The sequence below is a fragment of the Myotis myotis genome, unplaced genomic scaffold (genome assembly GCF_014108235.1).
Source record: "Myotis myotis isolate mMyoMyo1 unplaced genomic scaffold, mMyoMyo1.p scaffold_m19_p_2, whole genome shotgun sequence".
Classification (NCBI taxonomy): Eukaryota; Metazoa; Chordata; class Mammalia; order Chiroptera; family Vespertilionidae; genus Myotis; species Myotis myotis.
This window is the reverse complement of record NW_023416324.1, coordinates 163,598,542-163,620,238: the sequence shown is the minus strand read 5'-3', so window position 1 is coordinate 163,620,238 and position 21,697 is coordinate 163,598,542. Positions and strand designations below refer to the sequence as shown.

General features: G+C 43.4%; 1 protein-coding gene across 1 annotated transcript; it reads left to right on the top strand.

Annotated features, from left to right (window-relative positions):
- The first annotated feature begins 7,390 nt into the window (after nt 1–7,390).
- Nucleotides 7,391–7,846, top strand: LOC118676608 (60S ribosomal protein L32-like). Its single transcript, XM_036350773.1, has one exon. The coding sequence runs from the start codon at nt 7,406–7,408 to the stop codon at nt 7,811–7,813; it is 408 nt and encodes a 135-aa protein (XP_036206666.1). The 5' UTR covers nt 7,391–7,405; the 3' UTR covers nt 7,814–7,846.
- Nucleotides 7,847–21,697: the final 13,851 nt, after the last annotated feature.

Sequence of the window (21,697 nt, the reverse complement as noted above, 5' to 3'; positions counted from 1 at the left end):
CCAGGAAGGGATCTAGAAACCTGTGTTGTGACAAGCTTCCCCAAGGGACCCCATTTGGGAACCTCTGGTCTATACTATTCACTTTAACATTGAGCCCACCTTATCCTGTATAATTACTGTATCCCCTTTTTCCTCAAAGTGAAGGGCCCTGTGTCACTTGGACGTGTGCCTCCATTTCCCATCAAGTCCAGATTGTAGCAGCTGACAATGAAATAAAGCATGAGTAACACCTGGAGTCCTCTTTACTTCCTTTACATCACCTGAGACTTTAAAAATATCCTATCTAATAAAGCAGTAATATGCAAATTGACCATCACTCCAAAACACAAAGATGGCCTCCCCCATGTGGACACAAGATGGCTGGCAGGGGAGGGCAGTTGTAGGTGATAAGGCCAGCAGGGGAGGGCAGTCGAGGGGCTCCAGGCCTGCAAGGGAGGGCAGTTGGGGCGACCAGGCCTGCAAGGGAGGGCAGTTGGGAGGGACCAGGCCTACAGGGGAGGGAAGTTGGGAGGGACAAGGCCTGCAGGGGAGGGCAGTTGGGTGGGACCAGGCCTGCAGGGGAAGGCAGTTAGTGGTGACCAGTCCAGCAGGGGAGGGAAGTTAGGGGCAATTGGGCTGGCAGGGGAGCATTCAGGTGTCGATCATGCTGGCAGGGGAGTGGTTAGTGGGTGATCAGGCTGACAGGCAGAAGCGGTTAGGGGCAATCAGGCAGTCAGGGAGGTGAGTGGTTGGGAGCCAGCATTCCTGGAATGTGAGAGGGGTCCCAGATTGGAGAGGGTGCAGGCTGGGCTGAGGGACACCCCCCCCCAACCACCACCACCACTGTGCATGAATTTCGTACACTGGGCCTTTAGTAAATATATTTTTTTTATTAATTTCAGAGAGGAAGGGAAAGGGAGAGAGAAATGAAAACATCAATGATGAGAGAGAATCATTAATTGGCTCCCTCCTGCGTGCACTCTATTAAGAATTGAGCCCAAAACCTGGATATATGCCCTGACAGAGAATCAAACTGTGACCTTCTAGTTCATGGATCAGAACTCAACCACGGAGCCACACCGGCCAGGTGGAAAGAGCATTTCTGAAATGGAACTGTACCAGAGAGTCGCCCAAGTCAGAGGGGCTGACTCTCCCCCCTCAGCTCTTGTCACACTCACCAGAAGGAATTCAGGTGAGTGACAGAAAGCAGTATTGAAGCAAAGCAAGTGAATTTATTAAAAATACACTTGGCATAAAGCACAAACGGGCAACTCAGCTAGTCTGAGTGCCTCACCTGGTGGGGGTTCAAGGGTTTTATACTTTTCTCCCTATAGATTTCAAGGTTCCCCTGCAAGATAGACTAGATTTCAAGGTTCCCTTTTTACATTGTTGTGGCTTTCCCCAGAATTTATGAGGGCATCTGCCAATATTATCTTGGCAAGTCTCAAAACTGCTGACTTCTTTGTTCAGTGGGTGAGATAAACTCTTCCTTTTTCCCCCTTCCCTTTCTCCTGCCCTAGCAGCTATTTGTCCTGGCTAACATTCCCCCCTCAAGTGATACCATCCAAATGCTTCTGGGGTTTTTGTTATTTATCCCCCAGACTTCATCTGTCCTTGGGTTTAGCTGGCACAAATGGCATTAATTGGGTCTTTGTTCTCTATTTTCTCAGGCCAAGATGATTTAAGCTATGTATTCTCTGTTTAGGGAGGAGAGCTATAAACCATTTGCTCTCAAGTGTCCTTGGTTGGGGAAGATAAGGTCTTGTGATTTACAAGCTGGCTGCAAGCTGCCCAAACTGTTTGGCCTTGTTTAATTCTCTTGTCTCTGTTTCTCCATTCCACTTGCCCAGGAATTTTCCTAGTTTCTTACTATCCTGCCACCGAATCATATTGCCAGTGACCCCTGACAACAGGACCATATATTGTAATTACCTGAGGAAACAGACTCACCCTGGAACACATATGTCTTCAATGAGGTGGTGAAGTATGTCAAGGGAAAGCATCCTATCTGTTGCCAGAACTATTGTAACTTATTAAGTACAAGTCAACCTCACTGGAGGCAAAGTGATGCTGATTTTGCCACATCAGGTGATTTAGCGGCTCCTCTAGAGCCACGGGGCAGTGCTGTGTGGGCCAGGCAGCATGGGCCTCTGCTCCGAAGGCCCAGGATAGATAATTCCACTTCTTCTTTCTATGGAAAAAGCCCCAACCCCTGCAGGGTGTGGCAAGAGCCGACCTGAGGAAGAAGCTTTGCTCAATAGGAAATGAGCAATAACGGTGAAATGAGGAAGCCTGCTAGGCTTCAGCTTGATGGTTTTGAATTAAAAATAAAAAGAATGTGTAAAAAGTGAACACAATAGTGGAAAATTGGAAACAACCCAGATATCTATCAATATAAGAAACATCCAAACCTGAAGAGCATTTTTATGAGTTTGTTTGAGCCAAAATGATAACTTGTGCCAGGAACAAGATTTAAATGCTCCAGGGAATAACAGTTTTGCATCTTATTTCATGCATTTGAAATTAAGAAAGAAACATGGAGGTGGGAGAAAGCAAGGCAGGGATTGGATTACAGGATAGTTAACAAGATTATATGCTTTCTTGAGGACGGTTGCAATTTATTTCAAAGGTGCACTAGCCTAGATGCATAAAAACAATGGACAGGGCTTGCTTAAGGTAAAGATAAACCTTTTACTAAAGAAGTTATAGTCCTGGGGTGTGACTACCTGCCACGACCTGCCCAGTTAGGAATTTATGATCAGATCACCCTATGAGGTTACTTTCCAAAGAACTCCTTTTTTTGGTTCCTATATCCATCAAAAAGACATTTGTTAAATTGTGGAGTGTTCGTGCTGTGGCATATTGTGAAAAAGGAGGTAGACTTAGTGACCTGGAAATATCTCCTAGATACATGGTTAAGTGAGAAAAACAAGTTGCCAACTAGTAAGTATATTACAATTCAAGATTTAAAATGATAGTAACACTCTTGAAGGATGATCACAAAGTAACTTGCCAGTGGAGAGGGAAATGAGGTTAAAGTGAGAGGGGAGGAGCTTAAGTGGGATATTTTTAAATTAAAAAAATAAAGTTCTGAATGATCTGAAGTTTTAACATGTAATTGAAATAAATCCTAGCTAATTTCCAGACACTGTTCTAAGTGTTTCAGACCTACTAACCTACTTAATACTCTCACTAAACCTATGGCAGTAGTTATCATTAATTTTCCCCATTTTATAGCCAAAGAAACTGAAGCACAGAGGACACACAGGTAATAAATGGAAGAGCTGAGATTTGAACCGAGGTCACCTGGCTCCAGAATTTGTGCACTAAACCTCCTCACTATTATGGATTATGTCTCTCAGTGAACTATGTTGGTCCATTGGATGTTAACTGTGAATGTAATGTGGTCCCAATTAAAAAAAAAACTATACTGGGGGGGGGGGGGTGGAATTTAGGTCTCTAACGCTCTCTCTTTAAAACACTGATCCAAAGAGTCACTCTGAATTCCAGCTCAGATGAAATAATTTAGGAGGGGAAAAAGTTGTTTCAAAACACAAGCAAAGTCTTGCTTCTCTCTCCTATCCAAACTGCTGGTTAAGATTTCTTGAATAAAGGCCAAATGCTTTTACGATGGAAATAGAGATACGGCTTAATATGCAAATATCTCTCTGATTTAATACTACCAAGGTTTAAAGAGCAATTATATACAAAGAGCAAATTATGATATGGGATGGGAGAAGACAGGCCGGAAGGAGAGAGCCTGAGAGCACTTAGAGAGTTCACATGGGGAGGGTGGAGGCAGCAGATTATCATACGCCTGTCATATTATCATGTACATATCCTATTAATTGCTATTTTAATAACACAGCTTCACGGTGATTCAAGCCTTGGCTTTTATAAGCTCTTTCTCATCTCTTTTACACCTTTGATCCTTCCTTGAAGCTAGAGACTATTGATATACCCATCTTACAGATAAGGAAATCAAGGCTCCAGGAGATTGTAAGGTAGTAAATTACCAAGTTGGAGCTGGAACCCAAAAGTCCTAATTCTCTTTCCAGGACCCTTGAATCACACCCAGATACCTCAGGCACATCACAGCCCTACCCAGGGTTAGGCCCGAGTCAGCATCAGTGGAAGAAAGTGGAGCAGATGAAAGACCCAGATGTTAAGGGTAGTGATGGGGTCCTGACCAAGACCCACTGACGGGTGTCCAGGTGCAATGACAGAGCAGGAGCCCTGGTCAACCAAAGGGCAACACAATGCCAAGGCCAGCCGCAGGTTGGGGGAAGAGGAAGGAGAGTTGATTTGGCATCTATATGCGATGACTTCGCTCCTGCCTACCACATTTCTAGGATCTTCCTCCTGCTCCTTTCTCTCTTCGCTCCTCTATCCCACTCCTACTCCCATTTACAGTCATGACAAGCAGGAAAATACATACTATTTATTCCCTTGATTATAAAAAGAAGCCCTACTAATTCTTTGAACTTCTTTTGGTTTTATCACCTAATTAAGATAGGTGAAGTTCCATAACTCAATCACTTCACTCCTTAATTAAATCCCATTAATCTCTTTACTGCTTCATTCAATCTTAAACTCCTTTCATACTTGCTCTCCCTGCTAGTGCTACAGCAGCTTTAGGAATCAAATGACCTCCAGATGGATATTGTATGCCTCCCACAACTTTGTGTCACATCTGCTAAAAAGGTGTCATGCTAATGACACAAAGACATGGATAGGCTCCACAAATCCATGTGACCTGGAGGAAAAATATAAATGAGAACAAACATGCTGCAATTCCTCTGGTTAGCTGATGACTCCTGACATTTCCTGCAGTGTTTGGACTGATGATAGTAGTGGGTGGGAAAAGGCACTAAGGAGGCAAGAATATTAACAATTAAAAAGCTAGTGTGCATTACAAGGAAGGCATCTCATGATTTTTGTTTCCATATTTTATTTTTGCTCTTACCACTGCCCACGTAATTCTAAAAATCACCACCAGGGGGCAGGAGTATGCCAAGGTCGGATGTTTGAACCTGCTGGGTTTGGATTTCCTTTGGGAGAATTTCCTTACAGAGCAATTACTGTTCCTATTACACATTTTAAGAAACTACGGCAGAGTGAAGTAAATAGGCTGCTTAGCATCATATGAGTGGCAGAAGTAAGATTGGAACACTGGTTTTGGTAATCCATTTGGCAGGCTCTTTTAGAAATTACCTGAAATTACCTGAAATTACCTGAGTTTGTAGCTATGATTTCCACGTTTTTTTCAATGTTAATAGTCCCCCCATTTTTAAATGTTTAAAAAATTCTTTATTGTTTAAAATATTACATATAGTATTACATATGTCTCCTTTTTCCCCATTGGCCTCTCCCTGGCCACCCCCACCCCCCCTTTACATGCCCTCATCCCCCTAGTGTCTGTGTCCATTGGTTATGTTTATATGCATGCACACAAGTTCTTTGGTTAATCTATTACACCCCCCCCCCCGCCTTCCCTCTGAAGTTTGATGGTCTGTTCGATGCTTCTATGTCTCTGGCTCTATTTTTGTTCATCAGTTTATGTTGTTTGTTAAATTCCACAAATGAGTGAGATCTTTTAATATTTATCTTTCTCCGACTGGCTTATTTCACTTAGCATAATGCTCTCTATGTCCATCCATGCTCTTGCAAATGGTAAGAGGTCTTTCTCTTTTACAGCAGCATAGTATTCCATTGTGTAGATGTACCTCCGTGTTTGTTTTGTTTTGTTTTTTATTGATTTCAGAGAGGAAGGGAGAAGGAGAGAGAGAGAGAGAGAGAGCGAGAGAGAGAGAGAGAGAGAGAGAAACATCAATGATGAGAGAATAATTGACTGACTGCCTCCTGCACACCCCACACTGGGATTCAAGCCTGCAACTCAGGCATGTGCCCTTGACTGGAATTGAACCCAGGACCCTTTAGTCCATTCAGTCCAAGGCTGACGCTCTATCCACTGAGCCAAACCAGCTATGGCTGAATTGTACACTTTAAATTGATATACTTTGCTGCACTTTGATAAAATAAAAACTTCCTAGCAAGACTGGTCAAGAGGAAAAAACACAAGCTTTCAATATCAGGAATGAAAACAAAAATATCTCTGCAGATTCTACAACATTAAAAAGATAGTAAGATGATACAACTATCTTTGTGCAACAGATTTAACAATTAAGAAAACAACATTGCTACATTAGTATTAACTAAACTCCAGACTTTACTCATATTTCATCAGATTCTTTTCATTAATGACTTTATCTGTTCCAGGATCCAACCCAGGGTACGACATTGTGTTTAGGTATTAGTCTCTCCTTATTTTTCATGACAGATATTTGTAGAATGTCCCTCAAATTGGGTTTGTCTTAGGTTTTTCTAATTATTAGAGTGGGATATGGGCTTTTAGAAAGAATACCACAGAGGTGATATGCCCATCACATCATATTAGGGTGTATGATATCCACTCTCTGGTGATGTTAAGCTTGATCATTTGGTTAAAGTAACATCTGCCAGTTCTCTCCACTATGGAGTTGCTATTTTTCTCTCTCCATACTCTATTCTTTGAAAGTGAGCTACTAAGTTCAGCTAATACTCAAAAAGCAAGGTGGAGACAAATATCAAATTATCCCACTTACATGTGAAATCTAATAAACAAAATAAACTGATGAACAAAATAGGTCCAGGGGCACGGATGGATTGAAAGACTGACAGATCTCAGAGGGAAGGGAGATGGGAAGAGATTAACCAAAAAACATATATGCATGTATGCATAGCCCATGGACTCAGACAATAGTGTGGTGAAGGCCTGCAGTGGGGAAGGGGCTGGGGCGGGGGGAGGGCAAAGAGGGAGAAATGGGGGACATCTGTAATACTGTCAACAATAAAAAATTAATTTTTAAAAAGCAATGGAGATAAGAGGAGGCTAAGCTTACCTCCTAGAGTGGGAAGTAGCTACATGCATTATTTGGAATTCTTCTGTAAGGAATATTTGTCTCTTCTTTCCCAACTATTTATTTATTTATTTATTCAGTAATTTCTTTATGTCAATATGGATGCAGAGCAAAACAGGGAAGAATAAAGAATGAATATGAGCCCTGAACAGTTTTGCTCAGTGGCTAGAGCGTTGGCTGAAGAACTGAAGGGTCTCAGGTTCGATTCTTGGTCAAGGGCAGAACCTGGATTGAAGGTTCAATCCCCACCTAGGATTGGTGTGAGGGGAGGCAACCAATCAATGTGTCTCTTTCACGTCCATGTTTTTCTCTCATCCTCTTTCTCTCTCTCCCTTCCCACTCCCTTCCACTCTCTCTAAAAATCAATGGGGAAAATATCCTCATTCCTTGGGTAAGGATTTAAAAAAAGAACGGCCCTCTTCCTCTGTGCTGCCTACAGAGGTGGCAGCCATCTCCTACTCAGCACCATGACTGCCCTCAGACCCCTCATGAAACCCAAGATTGTCAAAAAGAGGACCAAGAAGTTCATCCGGCACCAGTTAGACCGATATGTCAAAATTAAGCGGAACTGGTGGAAACTCAGAGGCATTGACAATAGGGTGCATAGAAGATTCAAGGGCCAGATCTTGATGCCCAACTTTGGTTATGGGAGCAACAAGAAAACAAAGCACATGCTGCCCAGTGGCCTTCGGAAGTTCCTGGCCCATAACGTCAAGGAGCTTGAAGTGCTGCTGACGTGCAACAGATCTCACTGTGCTGAGATTGCTCACAACGTCTCCTCAAAGAACCGCAAAGCCATTGTGGAAAGAGCAGCCCAGCTGGCCATCAGAGTCACCAATCCCAATGCCAGGCTGCGCAGCGAAGAAAATGAATAGACAGATTGTGTACACATTGTATGTGTGTTAATAAAATCATAAAATTTTGCAATAAATAAATAAATAAATAAATAAAAAGATGGATATGAAAGTAAACAGGCAGCTGATTGGCACCAGGGCTCAAGTCAATATTACTTAACTTGTGTTCTCATTTCTTTGAGATTCGGAGGCTCAGAGCCAGGACTAAAGTGTCTTTTGGATGACTAGATCTGTGAGGGATCGATGTTTTGTGTCACCCAGCTTTGGAACCAAGAAAACGGGCCATTGTGTAGACTTCTGACAAATGCATGGTTGACACAGGAACAGAAACCGACTCCTCTCTCAAGAGCAAATTAAATTAAGAAAACTGAAGACACAGAAAAGAGCTTATAATACACGTGCTGCCTTTTCTGTAACTGCCCAAATATAGCAAGAAGTACCTCAGCCGTGCATTAACCAGAGTAGTTCTGTACTCAGCTTTCAAGGATACTGAGGAGTGTCAAGAACAGCGGAGGGTCTGGGTGATGGAAATGGAGAAAAAATAGTTTATAAGTGACAACCTGTGAGAAGAAATTTAACTTTGTATGTATCCCCAGAGCTAACTAGTATCTGGCACATAGAAGGGTTTCTTTCTTTAAAAAAAAATTTTTTTTCTAGATTCCTTTTTTAAATTTTTTAAAATTTTTATTGATTTCAGAGAGGAAGGGAGAGAGAGAGATGGAGAAACATCAATGATGAGAGAGAATCATCAGTCAGCTGCCTCCTGCACACCCCCTACTGGGGATCGAGCCCGCAACCCAGGCATGTGTCCTTGACTGGAATTGAACCTGGGACCCTTCAGTCCACAGGCCAATGCTTTATCCACTGAACCAAACCAGCTAGGGCTATAGAAGGGTTTCAATAAATATTTGCTGAATGAATGCTTGTCTTGGGGATCTGTGCCCATTCCCTCAGTAGAACACTGAAGGGCATGGAACAAGGAGTAAGACATTTCTGTGGATTTGGACTTGAAACGAGCTCAAAGCAAATAAATAAATATTCTTAAGCTAAACCTAAAATATCGATGATGTTGCCCTGGCCGGTGTGGCTTAACGGTTAGAGCGTCAGCCCACAGAGCAGAGGGTCTGGGGCTCAATTCCCAGTCAAGGGCACATACATACCTAGGTTGCAGGTTTGATCCCCAGCCCCAGTTCGGGGTATGAGCAGGAGGCAACCAATCGATATGTCTCTCTCACATCCACCTCTCTTGTCTCTTTCTTCCCCTCACCCCTCCCTTCCAAATGCTTTCTTAAAATCAATGGAAAAAAATATCCTCTAGTGAGGATTAACAAAAAGCAAGCAAGCAAACAAAATCTATGGTGTTGAAATCATAGGGAAGACACCAAGCTGAGCTGTCATTCCCTGATTAAGACATCGATTTGAGGATGTTGGGGTGGGATGATGAAGCTGCTTTGTATGTGTGTGTGTGTGTGTGTGTTTGGTTGTTTTTTCAAGCTCCAGTTGACTGATACCAAGAAACCCGTGGGCAGTTCTCCAGCAGAGCACCCCTCGTCGTGCTCAGTAACTTCTAACTTTCCTCTTGCCCCATCCTCCTCAGTTGCTGTCAGTTGGTTTGTGGCAGAGGGGAATTCCAGCCCATTTTAGGGAAATTAATAGGGAGGTTCCTGGTCGGTATCCTTCGGTGGATCCTGAGACAGTGACGGGAAGGGCAGAGCTGAGACACACAGTTCTTGGAAGGTTATGAGGCCAAGAATGGGTATGAATGAACTAAAACCCTCACAGACAATAAACAAAAAAATCCGTGTAAGTGTTCTCACAAATCTGGAAGCTCAAAGTTTTACACAATCGGATAAAATAGGGTAACAGGAGGTAAGGTTGCTTTACCATTACCTTTGGGCCATCAGCAAACCAGGCATCTCCATGTCACTTCATTTCTTAACTAAACTGACTTCCTACCCTTCCTACTTTAATTTTATATATTTTTAATTGATTTCAGAGAGGAAGGGAGAGGGAGAGAGATATAGAAACATCAATGATGAGAGAAAATCATCGATTAGGTGCCTCCTCCAGGCTCCCTACTGGGGATCAAGTCCACAACTCAGGTATGTGCCCTGACCGGTAATGGAACCGGCAACTTTTCAGTGTGCCGGAGGATGCCCAACCAACTGAGCCACACGGGCAGCGCTTATTTTTAAGTAATACCTTATTCATAAATATTTACAACATTTGCCTACTTTACACAGATAGTTGAACGGAAAGCTCCTTCGAATCATGGGATGTGAGATTTGCAAGATGTTGAAGAGATTATTCAGTTCAACCTCCTCATTTTGTACGTGGGGAAGGTGCCGGGAGCCGGTCCATCCTTGCTGTTTCAAAGGACCTGGCATATATGGCATACTGTTCTTAATATGTTTGCTCCCCTTCTTGGCACTATGTGTTTTAACCAAGGTCTCTGAGAAAGGTTGTTTCCCCAGGTAGGGATTTTCCCCTGAAGTTAGGGAGGGAATAAGACCCCTTAACTAAGTTCAAGGCGGGTAATTAATCACTTTAACTATGAACAATCATGCTTAAGCTACATAATCTTTACTCCCTGGAATGGAGATAAGAAACGCCCTAACCTTTGTAATAGAGATTGATAGGATTGAATCAACCGGTATAAATACAGTTTTAACAAGACAGAAAGAGACAGAACTTAGAACACAGAACTCAGAAGACAGAACCAAGAGAAGACAGAACCTACATAGAACCTAGAGACAGAGGAGCTTCGCTGGAGAGAGCGTGGCAGAGGATCCTGGACAGAAACTGGCAATAGAACCTAGAGACAGAACCTAGCGAGGGAACATGGCTACTGAACCTGCCTGGAGAACCTAGCAAGGGAACATGACTACAGAACCTGGCTGGAGAACCTGGAGAACCTAGCAAGAGAACATGGACACAGAACCTGGCAGGAGATCCTAAGCAGAACCTCTCTGGAGATCCAGACCAGAACTTGGCTGGAGATCCTGGCTGGAGATCCTGGCTAGGCTGCTGATCAACTGAACACTGTCTCCGTGTCCTTCCTTCTTCGCCGAGTCCGTCCACACCTTTGGGGACCCCTGGACCTGCTGGGGTTGGACCCCGGCAGGAAGGCAAGTGTCTGGCTTAAGGGTACAGGTCGAGTTAGAAGCCAAGTGGGACTATGACCTCAGCTATAACTCCCAGTGTAAGGCTCTTCTGTTACCCTAGGGCTGCTCCTCTACCTTGAGTAACCTCAGAGTGGATTCAACGGCCAGGCCTAAGACTGTCCTACCTTCCCACCTATCAAAGCTCAGGAACAGACAGTGGGAAAACTTATTAAATGGGTGGTTTTTAAAAAATCATATATGTAAAAAAGAACAGCTTGGAATTGGGAAGAACAGGTCCCATGAAAGACGGAAATTGTTAGCCATTGAGGACTCAGAGGAGCAGGACCATTTCACAAGCAACCACCCCGCATTTGCCACAAGCCCCCAAGAGAGGCGACCCTCAGTCATCTCACAGGAGGTGATGAGCGCTGTCACCCACCACCAAAAATAAAGCAGGAGCTAAAATTTAATACTGAAACCCAGTAATATGCAAACCTGGTAGTTTCGCTAGCCACTCAAACTTAAATTGTCCTCTGAGAATGAACAAACCCCATAGACATGAAAGTTCAGGCATTAGTTAATTCTTAACAAGCCCGGGCAGGCACAATCATGGTTACCATGCAACCGAAATACAGCTCTCTAAATGGTTAAGTCATTATGACTACAAACAAAATACAAAACTAAGCAGTAAGTTCCAACATTTTGCAAGGGTGCAGAGACTTACATTTATGGGACAAAGAGATCAACATCAGAAGAGCAAGTTCCCCCAAAGAAGTAGAATTTGGTCATGAACTCACAAAAACACATCCAAGGAAAGCACCTAATAAATAAAAGAAAGGGGAGCTGAATGGGTGCAAACTGGGGAGAAGAAAGATGAAATGAACCGAAGGGGATAGCTAGCTCTAGTGATGACCCAACAGAATTCAATGCCACCAGAGGCTGAGCGTCTCAATTAAAGAAGTATCAGCAATATTCTTCCTTTGAAATCTGAAAATCATCGTACCTGTTTCCAAGATCTTAATTGCCAAAAAGGGGATGGTATTCAAGGTAATAACTATCACAAAGGGAAAAAAATCCAGTTGTTAAAAGATTTCACCATAGGTCTGAATAAACTAAAAAGCACAAACAAAGATGTTCTGCCTGCTGGGGCAGAGGGAGTGGGAAGTGGGAGCCCTGAAACCCACAGAAAGCTGAGTAGTTGCGGGAACCCTTTCTCATCTCGAAAACCTCAGTAAAAGTACGCAGCTAAAGGTAAATAAAGCACATTTTTTAAAAGACCGTACATTCATTTCTTTCACACTGAGCAGGATATTCCAGGGTTCATCAATTTCTTGTTTGTGAACACATTCTTTATGCAAATGGTTCCTCATTTTGAAATGCAGCTGTCTTTACAAATTCAAATATTTTACTTTCTTGCCCTTTTTAATCTCCCCCCCTAACTAATTTGCCCTGTGGACAATATCTCCATTGAACTAGTCCATACTTTTATACATTTTATGTTTCTCCTGTTCTACTAAACTTTTATTCCCTTAATATTTACAAAATGGCGACATCTCATTCTCTATCCATTTTTGGACACTTTTTTATTTTATGTGCAATTTCTCCATTTGTCTATCCTCACACACACATATCCAAACGGATTAACGTTCATGTGAAACTGGAACTTAGGTAAAGAACTATGTCTCTGCCTTATCTTGGTCATTAGCTTCTCTAGAGCCATTCTTTGGATCCATTAAATGGATTAATTTTGCTAACAATTTATCATGCATCACATACTGCATTCTTGCCACCCAATAACTTCAGTGATGACCCAACATAATATTAAATCAATCTCTCTCTCTCCCTCCCCACCCCTCTTTCTGTCTCCCCCCGACTCATCCCCCGTTAATCCTGCCCCAGGGATATTTTTCCCATTGATTTTTAGAGAGAGTGGAAGGGAGAGGAGGGAAAGAGAAAGAAAGAAACATCAATTTGAGAGAGACACGTGAGTTGGTTGTCTCCCGCAAGTGCTCCAAACAGGGCCAGGTACTGAACCTGCAACCCAGATATGTGCCCTCAACCAGGAATCAAACCCAAGACCCTTCAGTCCTCGGCCTACGCTCTAACCATTGAACACACTGGCCAGGGCAATATTAAGCCTCTTTTTACATCATGATCATTTAAGCTTTCAAATCCCAGGTTATATCTATAGTCTTCAATTTCTTAATGAGCACTTGGATTGTATTTGTTCTGATTAATACTATAGTAGAATTGTAGCCATTTTTGCAGTTAATGATAGTTGTTTTCAGCAGTGAGAAGAAAAATGAAACAATTCAATCTACGTTACGATGCTCCCCTCTCCCAGAAAGAGCCAGCTGGCAGAGCAGACCACCTGCCTCTGCAGACCTTCTGCGCTCAGGGCGTTACATGACACACATGTGAGGTACTTTCTCCGGGATAAGATACATATTGCAGATTATTTTACAATCGTTCATAAAAATCAGTCCGGAAGATAATTCTAATGCTGTTGGAACTCCTGGTAAAGAGGAGTGAAGCAGAAAACATCGACTTTAGGAACAAAGCTGATGTAACAAATGAAGGACCTAAGGCGATGCTGTTGGGAAAGGTGTTTGTCCTGTTTGCCTTTGTCTCCAGGCAGGCAATTTGCCTGTTAGAAAAACTGCAGGAAATGGAGTTAGGACACAAAAGTTACTTGTATTTCAAGGGGAATGCATAACATTTACAAAAACTTAGAAAATTGGAGGGAATTTCCTTTTCTAATCAATCATTATGATCAAAGCGCAGTTTTTGTTGTTCTCTCTCAAAGGAAGGATGTTCTACCATGTGAAACACAGGTACCAGAGGAAGATCTGTTGGTTTTAAAAAATATCTAGTTCAAGGAAGTATGCTTGAAAAGTTTAAGAGAAGTTTTCTACAGAATCTCGAAAGCTTAGGAGGGGTGGCAGTAACAGGTTGCAACTTGAAAAGTCTTTCCCCCAGATCTCCAAAAAACATGGAGAGCAGGACACGGGAAGGTTCATGGGCAAACCAATTTTAATTGGGATAAAACTGGCTTTTAGAAGAATAGAAGAAAAAAGTTGGCCACTGAAAAGCAAGACAAGGATAGGTATTTTGCTAAGTGATAAGTTACTTAGTGATATAAGTAAATAAGTGCGTGTATATTGATGACGGTGCTATCAATATATAAATTAAGGTGACCTGTTGGCACCTCCTATGTACTCAGCCTGGGGGCCCAGGATGTTACTTCAACTAAATCTCATGAAGTGTCTCACAGGTAGCTAAGATGCTTGGAGCAGCAAAACAAAACAGAATCTGATATTAGAAGAATTCTTTCCAACACTGCAAAACTTTGGAGTGACACCTCACAAATAGAGGATTATAAGGGCGTGAAGCAGGGATACGCGCATTTCTCCGGCAGTATGTCCCTATACACATTTCCTTATTCTTTCTTTCAAGATCCTTACCTTTGGTGTCTATTATTGCTGTTTCTCAGCAATGTCCTTTTCACATAGAGAGATTATGTTTTGGGTCCTGCAGAATTTGAAAACCAGCTGACCTCCGGCATGTGCCTTTTCCTCTACATCTCTAGGAAAAAGTGAGCTGGAGACTGGCATCCCTGACCTTGCCAGAGGAGCTTCACATCTTTCCCCCCTTTTCCCCTTTTTTCTTGATTTCTAACTTGCCTTTTGCAGCATTTGGTAAGACAACAGGAAGCACTGGGTTTCCTCTCCAGGGCATTCAGCTGAAGGGATGTGCTCACCACACTGATAACGGCAGGCAGCCGGAAAAGGAACACACCCACCCTCCAGAAAGCGTGACCCTCCTCGCCCTCCCCGCCCTCCCCACGCGGGCCTGACTTCCTCCTCGCAGCCTCCGAGGGCCAGTGGAGTTGCACAATTCAGAACACGCCAGTGTTCACGACAATGTTATTCTCATTAAAATTTGTTTGGTCCCGGCCGGGTGGCTCAGTTGGTTGGAGTGTCGTCCCATACACCAAAAAGTTGTGGGTTCGACTTCCAGTCAGGGCACATACCTAGGTTGCGTGTTCGGTCCTGGTTTGGGGATGTACAGTAGGCAGCCAAACAATGTTTCTCTCTCTCTCCCTCTCCCTCTCTCAGTCAATAAATAGATCCTTGGGTGAGGATTAAAAAAAAAATTTGTTGAGCCATGACCTTCCCCATGCCCTCCTCTTAGATAATGTGTTTTGGAGATCTGTGCAGAAAGACTGTTTTCAAACTGTGGTCTGCTAATTCCACCTCTCTTAAGATTTCAAGATTCTGTAAGAAACTTCTCTTGGTCTCAGCATTGTGTGAGATACTGTTGTCCAAAGTTACTAAGGGTTAATCATTGCGACTGGACTCAATTGGTATCAGTATTGCTATGCACGTTCTCATATGGAAAGAGGTGTGTGGTATTGCCCTTTATAAGCTAAACACCCTTGAAATAAGCAAAGAGAGGGATTATTGATTAAAACTCATTGTGTCCAGGGATAAGAGTTTTAAATATAACAGAAGTTTGGGATCTAGTTTTCCAGATTTTTCATTAAAAGAGCTGAAGGTGGCAGAAGTATAGGACTGAGTGCCTGAGGAATGACCATTGGACCAAGGAGTCAGAGGACGGTCATTGCACTGACCTGAAGGTGGGACAATTGAAATAAAAGCCGTGTCAAGGATATGCATGAAAGACACAACTCTTGGGAGCAGTCACTAATGACAGTTTTTAAAGAGCCCTGAGGAGAAAATTTGAGAGAGACTCCATCTGGGATGCCAAAGTCTGTGTGCTGCAATCCTCCCCTTTAAGTATTTCCTGGGGTTTACCTGACCCTTATCTACCATTCAGGGTCTGCCTGAGCTCTCAGAGGTCCTGGCGTGAATGGGTCAGTGTTTTGTTTTTTTTATTTTTTATCTTTTTAAAAATATATTTTATTGTTTTTTTACAGAGAGGAAGGGAGAGGGATAGAGAGCTAGAAACATCGATGAGAGAGAAACATCGATCAGCTGCCTCCTGCACATCTCCTACCGGGGATGTGCCTGCAACCCAGGTACATGCCCTTGACCGGAATCGAACCTGGGACCTTTCAGTCCGCAGGCAGACGCTCTATCCACTGAGCCAAACCAGTTTTGGCATGGGTTGGTGTTTTAACAACTCACAAGTCTATTTCTTGTGAGTGAGTGCTATTTCTATTAATGCTTAACCTAATCTTTCTTCTTATTTTAGTCCTCACGGGAGGACATGCTCGTATTGATTTCAGAGAGAGGGAGGGAGGGGGTGAGAGAGAGAGGAACATTGACTGGTTGTCTCCCATACACACCCCAACCGGGACTGAACCCACCACTTGGTTATATGGCCTGACTGGGATTCAAACCTGCGACCTTTCAGTATACTGGATGACGCTCCAACCAACTGAGCCTCACAGTTAGGCCGGGCTTAACCCAGTCTTTCTTCTTAGAGCTGTTACATCGATAAGAGTTGGGTTCTGCATTTGAAAGACTTGGATCAGATGGCTATTCCAGAAACAATCTCCTTTTGACAAGATGGTTTCCCAGATGAACCCACAACGAATCAATGAAAACCTGGTGAAATTCAGAGCCCTCTTGCATGAGCCTTTTGTCTTGATTTTGAGCATGGCTGAAAGAGGAATTGAGAGAGATTCTTCTGTTGTAAATTACCTCCATATTATCACAAACCATGCTGCTGCCTTCAGAACAGCCTCAGAAAGATGGGTGACCTTTAACTATGGTAAATCCTCACTTAAGGTCATCGTCGATAGGTTATTGAAACTGCAGCAAAACGATGTAGAACAAAACCAATTTTACCACAGGCTAATTGATGTAAACAAGAGTTAAGTTGCTGTGGTATCTCATCAATGTTATAATAGAACAATGTTATTCCAGGACCTACTATGCTCTGGACTTCCTCACCTGTACCCATATGAGCCTCTTCATGTTTGCCTTTTAATCAGCAAACGTGCTGTTGAGCGGCAACCCCTAGCCACCTACAGGTTGACAGTTTGATAGACTTGATAGTGATGATCAGGTTGCTGCAGCTGACTTTCTCTTCCAGAGCTTAATGCTAACATCTTTACCACAGTTCTGCATGACCTTGAGCAAATATGAACTGCTCTCAGTCTAGAGTTTTCCTGAATTAAGTGAAAAAAAAATTTTTTAAGTATATTTTATTGATTTTTTACAGAGAGGAAGGGAGAGGGATAGAGAGTTAGAAACATCGATCAGCTGCCTCCTGCACACCCCCTACTGGGGATCGAGCCCACAACTGGAAACGTGCCCTTGACCGGAATCGAACCTGGGACCCTTCAGTCTGCACGCTGACGCTCTATCCACTGAGCCAAACCGGTTAGGGCAGTGAAAATTTTTACGTAAAGCACTTAGCACAAAATAAGTGAGCCACACTGTAGTTTTTCGATTAAAAAATTTTAAAATGATAGATGACATACGATATTATATTCAATTCAGGTGTATATCACAGTAATTAAACATTTACATACCTTATGAAGAATCACCACAATGAGCCTAATTCCCATTAACACTCTCATAGTTATTATGATATTGACTATATTCCCTATGCTGTACATTAGATCCCTGTGACTAATTTTATAACCGGCAGTTTGTTGTTCTTAATCCTTTCACCTTCTTTGCCTTTATTTCAAACTCCTCCTATCTGGCTACCATCTCTCTCTAAAATTAAGAAAAACATATCCTCAGGTGAGGAATTTTTTTAAAAAAGTCTTTTTTCATTTGACTTATTTCACTTAACATAATACTTTCTAGGTCCATCCACACTGTAACAAATGGCAAGATTTCATTTTTTTATGGCTGAGTAATATTCCATTACATATACCACATTTCCTTTACCCAGTCATCTATCGATGGGCACCTAGATTGCCTCCATATCTTGGCTATTGTACATTAATGCTGCAATAAACTTAAGGTTGTGTATATATTTTTGAATTCATGTTTTTTTATTTCTCTGATAAATACCCAGAAGTGGGATTGCTAAGTCATATTCTTGGTAATTCTTTTTAAAAAATATATTTTTATTGATTTCAGAGAGGAAGGGAGAGGGAGAGAGAGATAGAAACATCAATGATGAGAGAGAATCATTGACTGGCTGCCTCCTGAATGCCCCACACTCGGGAATGAGCCCACAACCTGGGCATATGACCCGACTGGAAATCGAACCTTGACCTCCTGGTTCATAGGTCAAAGCTCAACCCCTGAGCCACGCTGCCCGGGCTTGGTAATTCTTGATGAGGACAGAGTAGAAGACTACTAGTTAGTGAAGAATATTTTTGCCCTGACTGGTTTGGCTCAGTGGATAGAGCGTTGGCCTGCAGAATGAAGGGTCCCAGGTTCGATTTTGGTCAAGGGCATGTACCTTGGTTGCAGGCACATCCCCAGTAGGGGGTGTGCAGGAGGCAGCTGGTCAATGTTTCTAACTCTCTCCCTTCCTCTCTGTAAAAACGTCAATAAAATATGTATTTTTTAAAAAAAGAATATTTTTCTTTTCTAGCCCTATTATTTTCTTTGGCTTGGTGCCATCACATCACCCACACCCTTTTAAAGAAGGTCTTCAAGGTTGGCAACTTCTCCTTCTCCAATTTGAGTCACATCTGAATCTATCTGTAACATGATGACGTGTGACAGCTTACTCGTGTCCAGCTTCTTCGTCATGTTCACCCACAAGGACAGTCATCTTCAGGGGATTTGCCTTCATATCTGGCTGCGCTCTTTTCCTTCGGTGACTCTGATACCAGTATCAGGATTTCTCTGGATCAGTATTACCAAATAAATACCCCTGCGCATCACCGGGGGTTTCAGCAGGAAACCGGGTGGGTGAACGTGGGAACACCATTCAAACAAGGATAACTGAGGAGGATTTATAAAGGGACTGTTTATAAATGGGGAGGCAGGGAAAGGTACATCACAAGGGGTAATGCAATTACACGGGGTTGGTAATGACAGAGCTGTTAAGTGTCCCTAAGGGGAGGGGCCTGTGGTGTGAGGGGCGGGGCCTGTGGTGTGAGTGGTTCCTAGAACCCTAAGGTGCAGGAGTTCTATATAGAAAGGGCCACCTTGAGAGGACTGTGATATTTGTTGTAAGTGCAACCAGTTTGAGGCAAATCCACAGGGAGGAGTCAGGAGAATAAATACCCTGATCTCACTTTCCTTCATCTCTCTGATTTGCCAAGACTCCTTAGGCAAATACAGAAGGATGGCAGAGGGCAAGGGAGCCCACTGGGGTCAGCCTCCTGAGGCAGGACAGAGGAGGTGAAGGTGGATTCAGAGGGGCAAATGGAAGATATCTGGCATATTACATAGACAAATGGGGCCATGCAGGTCTATGATGACCAAAGATGACCAGTGATATGAACCAAGGATGATAGTTTATCCAATTTCTTGCAACTTGGGGTTCTTTAAGAAATTAGTTGGCCCCTAATGACTTTGTGCCACTAGAGAAATTTCAAGGTTTTGTTTTATAACTAGATTTTCAAAATCTGCATTATTGTTACCCATGTTAATAGTCCACCCTCTGGCATTATTTATGTCTGATTTATCTTTGAATATTCTGGAATTTGACTACTGGGGGGTGGCCCCCACTTCCTACCCATGGTGTTCAATCTGTCTGTATGGGAAGCCTTAGGCAGACACCATTTTGGTCCCTGCAGGGAACTTGGGAATCAGCTCTGTGGGTCTTCCCCCCTCCCCACCAGCACTCTCAGAGTGGACATTAGAATGTACTTTTCTCCTGCAGGTGGAGGTAGGGCTGAGCAAAGCAGGACAAAGGTATAGGATTTGCTGAGAAATAGCTCAGGACTGGAGACAACAATCTACCTGCTCCTTCCATCCTTCTCACCGTTCTGAAAGAAACCTAGGAAATAGTCTTCGGACCCTAGCAATGGACTAACCAACCAAGAAAAGCCCACAGCCTTCTGAAGTCACAGCCAGAGGCAAGGGTAGGGCTCTGTCCTAACTCTTCTCAATTCGCCATTCGGCAAGGCTAGGCCCTAAGAGCAGGTAGAGTGGGTTGTGAACTACATAAAGGGATTCGAAAGGCCTGCCTGACCCCAACTATCTCCCTTGCTGGCCTGAGGATCTGCCTGAAGTTTCCACCCTTCGAGTCAGTCCTTTATGCTGAGGAGTCCTCTGTTGCAGTGTACATGCTGCCTAAAGGGTGTCTTTCTTTTGTCTTCTCAACACCAAACTTCCCTTCCTGTTTTGAGAACTGCACCCCTTCCGAGTATTTTTAGGAAGCAGAGCCCATTTTCTACTATAGAAACCTCCCCAGGAGGTACAGCATTTGCTGTCCCAGCCCCTCTTGTAGTCAGGGCAGGGACACGTGACCTAAGGTCGGCCAACCAGGTCCACATGCTCCAGAATACACAGCGGGAGCTGGTGACGTAAGACAGCAGAATTTGGGGGAGTGTTTATTTCGGCAGTGGGCGGTGGCGGTGGCCCTGTCCAGAGCTGTCAGTGGCAGTAGCACAGACTGTGACACCCAGTAGTAAGGAGTGTCTGCAGCCACGGTTATTGTTTATGGCGTGATCTGTGCTGTGGTCCCAGCTGCTGCATAGCGTCCCCCGTTCCTGCCCATTTCCCAAGTGAGTTCCTCCGCCTTCCCAGAGAACCCAGAGCTCCCCAACACCCTTGTACTAAATCCCCAAGCTGCTTCCATCAGACAGAGTCATCCTCATGTACAAGAAACGAAGAACACTGACTAATACAAGAGGTGGCCCATCACCTGAAGAGAAGCCATAAATGTATCAGCTGCAGGTGGATTCATTTGTCCAAATAGTTAGTTGTCACCTTGGGGAACAATAGGACCCCAGGAAAGAGTTCTTGTTGATGGGGGGATGAATTAAGGAGGGTCTAGTCCAGTGGTTCTCAACTTTCCTAATGCGGCGACCCTTTAATACAGTTCCTCATGTTGTGGTGACCCCCCATTTCATTGTTACAAATTGAACATAATTAAAGCATAGTGATTAATCACAAAAACAATATGTAATTATATATGTGTTTTCCGATGGTCTTAGGAGACCCCTGTGAAAGGGTCGTTCGACCCCCAAAGGGGTCGCGACCCACAGATTGAGAACCGCTGGTCTAGTCTTATGGATATTGGCTGATGGGACTTTCCTAGCAGGACATTGGACATGGCTTCAAAGGAACCTGAGGGCCATCCAAGGCACCAGGCTGGGCAGTGCAGGGTGGAGACAGACGCGTTGACAGGAAAGACGGAGGTGCAGTAAGGGCAAAGCTCACGTGGCTGACACCGAGTGTGGAGCCTTGCTGACATGGCCTTGTCATCCTGGGGAGCATTCAAGGGAAGTTTCTGCTTTATCAACGCAAGACCATTGATTTTATCTCTTTGATTTGCCTAACCGTTTCTGCTGACATTAGTATTCATGGTAATAGCAATCAGTTTGTGAGATTTTTATCCTCCTCCCGCCCCACCACCACTGCCTTTAATTCATTTATGATTTAATAAGCAGGGATAAAAAGTGCAAGGGCAGTGTAGATTCTAAACTACCGAAAGAACAAGGGCTGTCTCTTTATCATCTTTTCCCCAGAGAGGAGCACAGAAATTGTTCACTAGTCACTGAGGAAAGGGAAGGAGAAAAGGAACAAGGCATATTGTGAGTACAGATATAGGACAATTGCTAAGAAGTTGTTTGGGGGGTTTGTGTGTGTGTGTGTGTGTGCAGGGGGTAATCCACAAGTAAACAGAATTCACTCCTTTCTGTATTCTTCTTCACTTTCTCTCAGAACAAGGACTGTGCCTGGTG